This window comes from Pristiophorus japonicus, chromosome 1 (genome assembly GCF_044704955.1).
Source record: "Pristiophorus japonicus isolate sPriJap1 chromosome 1, sPriJap1.hap1, whole genome shotgun sequence".
Taxonomy (NCBI): Eukaryota; Metazoa; Chordata; class Chondrichthyes; family Pristiophoridae; genus Pristiophorus; species Pristiophorus japonicus.
The window spans coordinates 169,392,192-169,404,389 of record NC_091977.1 but is presented as its reverse complement, the minus strand read 5'-3'; the positions used below and the strand labels follow the sequence as shown (position 1 = coordinate 169,404,389).

Genomic DNA, 12,198 nt, shown 5'->3' with positions numbered 1-12,198 from the left:
AATTTTGAGCCAGTGAAGATCCTTTTTGAGACCCCTGGAATGCAAGTTTATCCAGTAAGTAGCTGATCCACAGATCAGGAAGGTCCCAGGCTCTATACCCAGGTGCCAAATTAACTAAGCTCAGTCGCAGCAGTGGTAGGGTTGCTACAATTGACCGCAGCCTGTGTTGGGGGTGTGGGCGAATGAGGAAAACAAAGATGCAAACAAAAAGCTAGCATTACTGCTCATGAGAAGGATTCAACAGCTGCTGCAAGTGCATGTGTGGGGTCATTGGGGACTAGTTTTCCTTGTCTGTGTTACTCCTGCAGCTAAGGAGTAACATTCAACCATCACCTCTTACTGTTTCTAAGGCCTTTACTAGGTCTCCAATAGAACCCATGCCAGCTTTCAGCAGGCATGATTTCTGCTGGACCTAGAGAAGACACGCTGGCCAGAATTCTTGGGGCAGCCAGAGATTGCTCCCAAATCTGCCAATGGACAGACGATAGAAGACAGACTCGCCCTACCCAAGCTGAATTTTGGATGCAGAATGCACGTGGTGGCAACCTGGCTGATCTGGGTTTCGCCTCAAATTCCTGGGCCATCCAGCCACTTTTTGCCTTCCTACCTACAAGAATTTCAGTTCCTCTATGTCCAGAGTATTTCAAATGCACCTAGTAAACATTATTTTCTTTGCTTGTTGGAGAAATCATGACCAGATTTGGCTCAGTTGGTAGCAATTGCCAGCATTAGAAAGTTGTGGGTCCCACTTGAAGATTTCAGCACATAACCTAGCCTGATAGTTTAATGCAGTACTGAGGAAGTGCGGTGTTGTCAGAGGTACCATCTTTTAGACGTTAAACCAAGGCCCCATGAATCTGTTCAGGTCATTGTAAAAAAATTCTACGGCACCTTTTGAAGAAGCATGATCGACTACAATAGACGATGAGAATTTTAAAGGAGAGGGGTGGAACAGGGAGAGATGAAAATGTTATCAACTGAGTCAAATCATGGCATGAATTAGAAACATAGAAAAATAGGTGCAGGAGTAGGCCATTCGGCCCTTCAAGCTTGCACCGCCATTCAATAAGATCATGGCTGATCATTCCTTCAGTACCCCTTTCCTGCTTTCTCTCCATACCCCTTAATCCCCTTAACCATAAGAGCCATATCTAACTCCCTCTTCAATATATATCCAGTGAACTGGCATCAACAACTCTCTGCGGCAGGGAATTCCACAGGTTAACAACTCTCTGAGTGAAGAAATTTCTCCTCATCTCAGTCCTAAATGGCCTACCCCTTATCCTAAGACTATGTCCCCTGGTTCTGGACTTCCCCAACATCGGGAACATTCTTCCCGCATCTAACCTGTCCCGTCAGAATCTTATATGTTTCTATGAGATCCCCTCTCATCCTTCTAAACTTCAGTGAATAAAGGCCCAGTCGATCCAGTCTCTTCTCATATGACAGCCCAGCCATCCTGGAATCAGTCTGGTGAACCTTCGCTGCACTCCCTCAATAGCAAGAACGTCCTTCCTCAGTCTAGGAGACCAAAACTGAACATAATATTCCAGGTGAGGCCTCACTAAGGCCCTGTACAACTGCAGTAAGACCTCCTTGCTTCTATATTCAAATCCCCTAGCTATGAAGGCCAACATACCATTTGCCGCCTTTACCGCCTGCTGTAACTGCATGCCAACTTTCAGTGACTGATGAACCATGACAACCAGGTCTCGTTGCACCTCCCCTTTTTCTAGTCTGCCGCAATTCAGATAATATTCTGCCTTCGTGTTTTTGCCCCCAAAATGGATAATCTCACATTTATCCACATTATACTGCATCTGCCATGCATTTGCCCACTCACCTAATCTGTCCAAGTCTCCCTGCAGCTTCTTAGCGTCCCCCTCACAGCTCACACCGCGACCCAGTTTAGTGTCATCTGCAAACTTGGAGATATTATGCTCTATTTCTTCATCCAAATCGTTAATGTATATTGTAAAGAGCTGGGGTCCCAGCACTGAGCTCTGCGGCACCCCACTAGTCACTGTCTGCCATTCTGAAAAGGACCCATTTATCCCGACTCTCTGCTTCCTGTCTGCCAACCAGTTCCCGATCTACGTCAGTATATTACCCCCAATACCATGTGCTTTGATTTTGCACACCAATCTCTTATGCGAGACCTTGTCAAAAGCCTTTTGAAAGTCCAAATACACCACATCCATTGGTTCTCCCTTGTCTACTCTGCTAGTTACATCCTCAAAAAATTCTAGAAGATTCATCAAGCATGATTTCCTTTTCATAAATCCATGCTGACTTGGTCCGATCCTGTCACCGCTTTCCAAATGCGCTGCTATTTCGTCCTTCATGATCGATTCCAACATTTTCCCCACTATTGATGTCAAGCTAACCGGTCTATAATTACCCTCCTTTTTTAAAAAGTGGTGTTACATTAGCTACCCTCCAGTCCATGGGAACTGATCCAAAGTCGATAGACTGTTGGAAAATGATCACCAATGCATCCACTATTTCTAGGGCCACTTCCTTGAGCAGTCTGGGATGCAGACTATCAGTACCCGGGGATTTATCGACCTTCAATCCCATCAATTTCCCAAACACAATTTCTCGCCTAATAAGGATATCCTTCAGTTCCTCCTTCTCACTAGACCCACTGTCCCCTAGTACCTTCGGAAGGTTATTTGTATCTTCCTTCGTGAAGACAGAACCGAAGTATTGGTTCAATTGGTCTGCCATTTCTTTGTTCCCCATTATAATTTCACCTGAATCCAACTGCAAGGGACCTACGTTTGTCTTTACTAATCTTTTTCTCTTCACATATTTATAGAAGCTTTTGCAGTCAGTTTTTATATTCCCTGCAAGCTTCCTCTCATACTCTATTTCCCCCCTCTTAATTAAACCCTTAGTACTCCTCTGTTGAATTCTAAATTTCTCCCAGTTCTCAGGTTTGTTGCTTTTTCTGGCCAATTTATATGCCTCTTCCTTGGCTTTAACACTATCCTTCATTTCCTTTGTTAGCCATGGTTGAGCCACCTTCCCAGTTTTATTTTTACTCCAGACAGGGATGTACATTTGCTGAAGTTCATCCATGTGATCTTTAAATGTTTGCCATTGCTTATCCACCGTCAACCCTTTTAGTATTGTTTGCCAGTCTATTCTAGTCAATTCACGCCGTATACCGTCGAAGTTACCTTTCCTTAAGTTCAGGACCCTAGTTTCCAAATTAACTTTGTCACTCTCCATCTTAATAAGGAATTCGACCATATTATGGTCACTTTTCCCTAAGGGGCCTCGCACAACAAGATTGCTAATTAGTCCCTTCTCATTACACAATACCCAGTCTAGGATGGCCAGCTCCCTGGTTGGTTCCTCGATATATTGGTCGAGAAAACCATCCCAAATACATTCCAGGAAATCCCCCTCCACCGCATTGCTACCAGTTAGGTTAGCCCAATCAATGTGTAGATTAAAGTCGCCCATGATTACTGCTGTACCTTTATTGCACAAATCCCTTATTTCTTGTTTGGTGCTGTCCCCAACCTCACTACTACTATTTGGTGGTCTATACACAACACCCACTAGCATTTTCTGCCCTTTGGAATTCCATAGCTCCACTCATACCGATTCCACATCATCCAGGCTAATGTCTTTCCTTACAATTGCACTGATTTCATCTTTAACCAGCAACGCCACCCCACCTCCTTTTCCTTTCTGGCTATCTTTCCCAAATGCTGAATACCCTTGGATGTTGAGTTCCCAGCCTTGGTCCCCCTGGAGCCATGTCTCCGTGATGCCAATCACATCGTATCCGTTAACTGCTATCTGCGCAGTTAATTCATCCACCTTATTCAGAATACTCCTCGCATTGAGGCACAGAGCCTTCAGGCTTGTTTTTTTAAACATACTTTGCCCCTTTAGAATTTTGCTGTAATGTGGCCCTTTTTGTTTTTTGCCTTGGGTTTCTCTGCCCTCCACTTTTACTATTCTCCTTTCTATATTTTGCTTCTGCCTCCTTTTTATTTCCCTCTGTCTCCCTGCATAGGTTCCCATCCCCCTGCCATATTAGTTTAACTCCTCCCCAACAGCACTAGCAAACACTCCCCCTAGGATATTGGTTCCGGTCCTGCCCAGGTGCATGTAAACCAATATTCGGTTCAGTAAGTGTCCTGGCCAACAATGATCCATTAAACACCACTAAAACCGATTAACTGGTCATTTATCTCATTGCTGTTGTGGGATCTTGTGGTGTGTAAATTAGATGTTGAGTTTGCCTACATTACAACAGTGAGAACACTTTAAAAGTAATTCACTAACTGAAGTACTTTAGGATGTCCTGAGGTTGTGGATGGTACCATGTAAACGTAAGTTCTTGCTTTTTTTATGGCTTGATCATTATAGCACAAAATGATTAATTTAGCATTAAACTTCATTGTCGCTTTATAACTAAGATTAATGCTAGCGACATCAACTGAAAAATATTGCCTGTTGAAAAATAAAAGGTTATCAATTAGTTTAATCTTACTGTGATAAGTTCGTCGTCATTTTTGGCCCACAAATGTCGGAGGAGGTACCAACGTGCAACTGATGCAATGCTTTCCGTGTAACCTGGCTGATATACCACTCTCTCCAGCAGCCGCCGAGTCTCCCTGTATGATAGAAACAAGAAGAGCAACTCAATTGTACTATTTAGGCACTAAAACCCTTCAGAGTTTGGAAATGAAGTCAATAGATTAGAGTCTAATGATTGACTATACTTTCTACTACCTTCCCCACCCAAACTGCCTCATCTCAATATACAGTTGTGGTCTTCCATTACGTGAACAGTCATACAAAAGACACATTTTACTTTTCACAAAGATATTAACATTTTGAAAAATATAACTCAGAATGATCCAAGAAACTTCATTCATGAAATCTACACATTCTAGTAAAGTTGTATTGTTACCTTGCTCCCATTTTAACTATAAATTGCAGGAGTGCTTGGAATAGGCCAGCAAGAGGACAGAAAGAGATCTTTTGAGCTTCACTGGCTGCTTCTTTTACTAGTGACGTCCATCGATTTTTTTGAAGTTTAATCTAACAAAGAAGAGAGTCAAAGTGTGAAACTATTATACATAATATTGTTCAACCCAATCATGGGGTATTGGATTGGGTAGGTACATCAAGAGGTCGAAAGAATTAGATAATTTACTACCTTACTTTCCAGGTTTGTAAAATCTGTTCCAGTGGTCAATATATTTTATGCTAAACTTATTGGACAGGGCTAGACTCGAACTTCATTTAAAATAGAGCTTAGTCTGTTTGGCAAATTATATCAAAACTTATCATGGAAATGTGATATTTCACTGAACCGACAAAAATTAGCAAATCCATTTGACCACTTGAATTGGAAAGAGATGAAAACTGGTGGCGCTTGCCTTGTATGATCACCACCAGTTTTCAGCTTTTCAAAACAACTACTTAAGTATTCTATCAATTAGCTCTCCTTCCTCCCCCACCCACAACTTCTCAGTTTAAGGGCTCACTTATTTTTCAGTTTCCAGTTTTAACATAGGTCTACTAAAGAGGCAGTTTACTTGGACGTAATTATTGTTACAAGGCAAATTGGTTATTAGGGGTTAACTAGTTGCTATTACCAAAAACATTGAGATGGCAAGTATTTGCATACTTCATCTCATCAGGTAAGGTGAACATTCTCAAGATGAACATAATACTCAGATGTTCTGAACTTCCTTCATGAATGAAAACCCTCAGATTAAGTTTAAACAAAATGCAGACAGGCATGACGAGGAATGTGTTGCTGTCTACTGGATCCAAACTTGTGAACATGTCTCATAATTAAAGATGGTGAGCTGGTCAGAGCAGGAAGGGAGTGCAGTACTTTTACACTACTCTTGTAAACATTTACTTACCGATGATCATTGGTTTAAGATTTACTCATCACATTCTATGACAGTTGCTTATTATAAATTATAAGCTATTAAAGTTTCATGACTGGGTGAAAGTAGCAATCAATTATATTAAGGACCTATTCAAAGGATAGCTTCTTCAAGCATTCCGACAGGTGATTTAAGCTAACTCAATCAATTTTTAAAGTTTTGTCAGTTTAGAATGCTAAATGATCACTTCTGGGACGGTAGGCAACATTTGAATCTATCAGATGTTAAAACTTTATCCAGCAAGAAACAACAAACCACATTTTGTGATTAAACCCTATAAGATATTCAAAGTGTAAGTTACAGAACCCCAAAACTCTGGAAAAAGGAGCTTGCACTTGATTCCACATAATTCAACTGGCCAATAATTTGGTCTAATGAATCTTTTGTATTCAGCAGTGTACAGATGAGGTTGATACAGTTGAAATCCACCACAGATTCTATTATACCTTGCTTACATTGGCCACATTGGGCTATGAATTAGGGATTAAGCATAGGTATTGTGACTCAGAAGAGGGCACCTTTATTCAAATATTGAAGCATTACCCTCTTTTGGGGGAGGGGGGGGGGGATGGGGGAGTTACCAGGGCAGAGGGCATCGCTACTGGTACTGATTCTAAAATAAGCTTGTTGAGATTAATGTTAGAGGTGAAATCAAACAGACTCCTTGTCTTGATATGACACTCAATGGAGTCACCTATGTATTTCCATTCTGTGAATGTGGTTCTTGAGAATAATGAATCTGGAGACACTGGCATTTTGTAATACGGAGAGGATAGAATTGTATCAGGGTTAAGATGTAGAGTTGTTATGCTGTAGGGGGAAGATTGTCTACTGCATAGTTTTCCAGGATCTTCCTTTTGTCCTGGAGTCAGGGAATATGAGGGAGTTATTGGGGGAGGGGCGGGGGGTGGGGTGGGGGGAGGAGGATATACTAAAGCACCCGTATTTCCTTTCTTTCTGATTTTGCTACTGCTCCTTGATTTCTTTGATAGGTAATTAAAAAGAGAATGCAAAAATATTTGGAGTATAATGTGGAGAAATGTGAAGTTATCTTATTTGGTAGGAAAATTAAAAAAGCAGAGTATTTTTTTTGAAATGGTGAGAGATTGTGAAATGTTGGTGTTCAGAAGGACCTGGGTGTCCTTTTACACGAATCACTGAAAGTTAACATGCAGGTACAGCAAGCAATTAGGAAAGCAAAAGGTATGTTGGCCTTGTTGACATAAAAGATCCCATAGCACTACTTCGAAGAAGAACAGGGGAGTTATCCCCAGTGTCCTGGCCAATATGTATCCTTCAATCAACATAAAACATAGAAAATAGGTGCAGGAGTAGGCCATTCGGCCCTTCGAGCCTGCACCACCATTCAATAAGATCATGGTTGATCATTCCCTCAGTACCCTTTTCCTGCTTTCTCTCCATATCCCTTGATCCCCTTAGCCACAAGGGCCATATCTAACTCCCTCTTGAATATATCCAATGAACTAGCATCAACAACTCTCTGCTGTAGGAGATTCCACAGGTTAACAACTCTGAGTGAAGAAGTTTCTCCTCATCTCAGTCCTAAATGGCCTACCCCTTATCCTAAGACTGTGTCTCCTGGTTCTGGACTTCCCCAACATCGGGAACATTCTACCCGCATCTAACCTGTCCCGGCCCGTCAGAATTACTATGACACCCCCTCTCATCCTTCTAAACGCCAATGTATAAAGGCCCAGTTGATCCAGTCTCTCCTCATGTGTCAGTCCTGCCATCTCAGGAATCAGTCTGGTGAACCTTTGCTGCACTCCCTCAATAACAAAATGTCCTTCCTCAGATTAGGAGACCAAAACTGAACACTATATTCCAGGTGAGGCCTCACCAAGGCCCTATACGACTGCAGTAAGACCTCTCTGCTCCTATACTTTAAATCCCCTAGCTATGAAGGCCAACTTACAATTTGCCTTCTTCATCACCTGCTGTACCTGCATGCCAACTTTCAATGACTGATGAAGCATGACACCCAGGTCTCATTGCACCTCCCCTTTTCCTAATCTGCCGCCATTCAGATAATATTCTGTCTTCGCGTTTTTGCCCCCAAAGTGGATAACCTCACATTTATCCACATTATACTGCATCTGCCATGCATTTGCCCACTCACCTAACCTGTCCAAGTCACCCTGCAGCCTCCTAGCGTCCCCCTCGCAGCTCACACCGCCACCCAGTTTAGTGTCATCTGCAAACTTGGAGATATTACACTCAATTCCTTTATCCAAATCATTGATGTATATTGTAAAGAGCTGGGGTCCCAGCACTGAGCCCTGCGGCACTCCACTAGTCATTGCCTGCCATTCTGAAAAGGACCCGTTTATCCTGACTCTCTGCTTCCTGTCTGCCAACCAGTTCTCTATCCACATCAGTATATTACCCCCAATACCATGTGCTTTGATTTTGCACACCAATCTCTTGTGTGGGGCCTTGTCAAAAGCCTTTTGAAAGTCCAAATACACCACAAGGTTCTCCCTTGTCCACTCTACTAGTTACATCCTCAAAAAATTCCAGAAGATTTGTCAAGCATGATTTCCCCTTCATAAATCCATGCTGACTTGGACCGATCCTGTCACTGCTTTCCAAATGCGCTGCTATTTCATCCTTAATAATTGATTCCAACATTTTCCCCACTACTGATGTCAGACTAACCGGTCTATAACTACCGGCTTTCTCTCTCCTTCCCTTTTTAAAAAGTGGTGTTACATTAGCTACCCTCCAGTCCATAGAAACTGATCTAGAGTCGATAGACTGTTGGAAAATGATCACTAATGCATCCACTATTTCTCGGGCCACTTCCTTAAGTACTCTGGGATGCAGACTATCAGGCCCCGGGGATTTATTGGCCTTCAATCCCATCAATTTTCCGCCTAATGAGGATATCCTTCAGTTCCTCCTTCTCACTAGACACTTGGTCCCCTAGTACTTCCAGAAGGTTATTTGTGTCTTCCTTTGTGAAGACAGAACCAAAGTATTTGTTCAATTGGTCTGCCATTTCTTTGTTCCCCATTATAAATTCACTTGAATCCGACTGCAAGGGACCTACGTTTGTCTTCACTAATCTTTTTCTCTTCACATATCGATAGAAGCTTTTGCAGTCAGTTTTTATGTTCCCGGCAAGCTTCCTCTCATACTCTATTTTCCCCATCTTATATGAGGAGATCTCGAGTAGATTAGGTTCTTAATTCGCTAGTTTCGAAGAATAAGAGGTGATCTTATTGGGCTGGAATTTCCACGGCATCTCCGCCCGGTTTCTCGGTGTTATTGGTTGTTTTGGGCGGAAAACCACAAAGAGTTCCGCCGACGGTTTCGAAATACCGCCGGGGTACAGACCGCCGGCATGCACCATCGAAAAAAACGCTACCGTCCAAGTTTGGGCTCAGCGGTAACCCGTAGGCAAGATTGAAAAAAATGCCCATGAAAGGCAGCCGGAGCTGGGCGGTAGGTAAGTAGCTCTGCAAAAAAAAGTTAAGAGTTTTTAATAATTATTTTAAAATGCTTTTACAGCGATTAAGTTGAAAAAGGTCCCGAGAATGTTTTCTGATTTTTTATTTTCTGTTTTTTGGAAAAAATATTTTTTCTGTTTTCCTCCCTCCTAGGCCCAACCTGCAGCCTCGGTCTAAATTTTAGTAATTACTGTCCATTTGGCCCAGGATCGCGTTTTCCGTCGAGAATGGGGGTTGTAAGTTCCATTTTTTCCTCCGGACGGAATTTTTTCCTTTTTTTGTGGAATTTTTCACCCGCGGTAATTAAAAAAAAACTTAGTGGTATTTTGGGCGGCAATCCGGCGCTGGTGGATTTTTTTGAAATTCTAGCCCCATTGAAACATACAAAATTATTACAGGGCTTGACAGGGTAGATGCAGGGAGGATGTTTCCTCTGACTGGGGAGTCTTGAACCAGGGGTCACAGTCTCAGAATAAGGAGTCAGCCATTTAGGACTGAGATGAGGAGAAATTTCTTCAGAGGGTGGTGAATCTTTGGAATTCTCTATCCCAGAGTTGGAGATCGATGGATTTTTGGATATTAAGGGAATCAAGGGATATGGGGATAGTGCAGGAAGGTGGAGTTGAGGTAGGTGGTCAGCCATGATCTTGCTGAATGGTGGAGCAGGCTCGAGGGGCCGAATGGACTACTCCAGCTCCTATTTCTTATGTTTATTTGTACCACATTTTATGACAATTTACTTGCTGGATTGGATGTCTGCTTATGTTCCTACTAATAAAAATAGCCTGTAGTTTATTATTTAAAAAAAATTATTTAAAAGAAAAATCACCCAAGTTGGTGACTTGAGTATTCTGGTCACTTAATTGAACTGATTAAGTGCATGTCAAAACCATAGGTTAGACTGATTTGAGGCTGCTCCTGGTGTCTTTTTATCAACCACATAAGTCTTTTTTTATTATTCTTTCCGGGATGTGGACGTCACTGACAAGGCCAGTATTTATTGTGCATCCCGAATTGTCCTCGAGGTAATGGTGAGCCATCTTCTTGAACCGCTGCAGTCCTTGTGGCGAAGGAACTCCCACAGTGCTGTTAGGGAGGCAGTTCCAGGATTTTGACCCAGCGACGATGAAGGAATGCCGATATATTTCCAAGTTAGGATGGAGTGCAACTTGGAGTGAAACTTGCAGGTGATAGTGTTCCCATGCCTGCTGCCCTTGTCTTTCTAGGTGTTAGAGATCACGTTTTGGGAGGTGTTGCCGAAGAAACCTTGGCGAGTTGCTGCAGTGCAACTTGTTGATGGTATACACTGCAGCCACGGTATGCCGGTGATAGAGGGAGTGAATGTTTAAGGTGGTGGATGGGGTGCCAATCAAGCGGCTGCTTTGTCCTGGATGGTGTCGAGCTTCATAAGTGTTGTTGGAACTACACTCATCCAGGCAAGTGGAGAGTATTCCATCACACTGGTACCTTGTAGATGGTGGAAAGGCTTTGGGGAGTCAGGAGGTGAGACACTCGCTGCAGAATACCCAGCCTCTGACCTGCTCTTGTGGCCACAGTATTTATGTCATAGTTCAACTGATACATTTTTTGCAAATATTCCCTGCCCTTGATTTCTTGGCTGAAGACTGCTGGTACATTGTGTAGCATGTAAATTAAGAGTTGGGGTTCTCCTTGATGCAAGCTCCTGATTTAAATTGTGCCATAGTGGGAAATGTAAAGCAAAAAACCCAGGTTGCTTCTTCACAGGGTGGAGGACAAAGTTGAAGGCTCAGTCACCCAAACCCTCTCACACACCCTGTAAAACTGGTGGTGTTGGGAGAACAGGTCTATATTCCATCCCTTCAGCTATACGAGGAGAAAGGTAGGGAGTAAAATAAAAAGTGCTATATCATCAAAAAATCTAGGAAGGGTGGAAAACATCAAACCTGTTTCAAGATTAGAAATGACAAAGAAAGCTCAATTGTTCTATTAAAGGAATATCTAGTCACAAGATTCCGAGTGCAGGAACAAATGGGGCTTAAAGTCATTTGTACTAAACAGGAAAACCTTCACTTGTGGTATGCATGCATCATCACACCAAAGGCAGCCATCACTTCCAAAACAATTTACAGTTGCAGTTAATTATGAAATCCTTACCGTACTGAGAGAGAGTGCAAGCAGTGCTAATCGGAGCAGACTCGACAACTTGCCATTCATATCGCCTTGCTGCGAAGATAGCTGCAATCCCTGCCTGTAGCACATCTCTGCGGATACCATTAAACCCTGAGATTTATATACTTCTGCCAGCCACTAGAGGGAAACAGACATTAAAAGATGAACAGATTGCTGTCTATATGTTTAACTAAATATTCCACTGGTGATTTTGATTTAATAGCATTAGGTGCTGTGTTGTGGTAAATCAGGTTCTCAAATGCTTCTGAAATACAAGTCTTAATGGGAGAGTACACTATAATTAAAACAGGTGACCGTGAATCTGTATGTGCTAACTGTAGTCTTTAATGATAAGATTTTTCAGTGAAATTCTGAGTTATACTCAGGTGTCATTTCCTGTAAATTGTCAATTTAAGCTCTCCAGCACTGAAAATTCTTGATTAACTGAGAAATGTTACCAATATGCACAAAAGTTCCACCCAATGAAATGCAACATGCAGTTTCTATTTTTCAAAAACACACTTAGTTTTGAGTTTGAGGTGAAGGAAGCAGTTGTGCTGGATGAACAAATTTTCCATTCTGAGTACTCGGTCAGCATTAAGCACTCAAGTCCAGTAAAGCACAGCCCCTGGGTGAAGAAT

At 42.3% G+C, this 12,198-nt stretch overlaps 1 protein-coding gene across 1 annotated transcript in view; it reads right to left on the bottom strand.

Annotated features, from left to right (window-relative positions):
- skic3 (SKI3 subunit of superkiller complex) overlaps nt 1-12,198 on the bottom strand; it is a 148,878-nt gene that overhangs the window by 833 nt on the left and 135,847 nt on the right. Inside the window, exons 38-40 of the mRNA XM_070884850.1 lie at nt 11,543-11,695; nt 4,940-5,070; nt 4,517-4,640 (exon numbers count right to left, since the gene is read on the bottom strand). Coding sequence (XP_070740951.1) covers nt 4,517-4,640; nt 4,940-5,070; nt 11,543-11,695 — 408 coding nt within the window. The remainder of the gene's footprint in view (nt 1-4,516; nt 4,641-4,939; nt 5,071-11,542; nt 11,696-12,198) is intronic.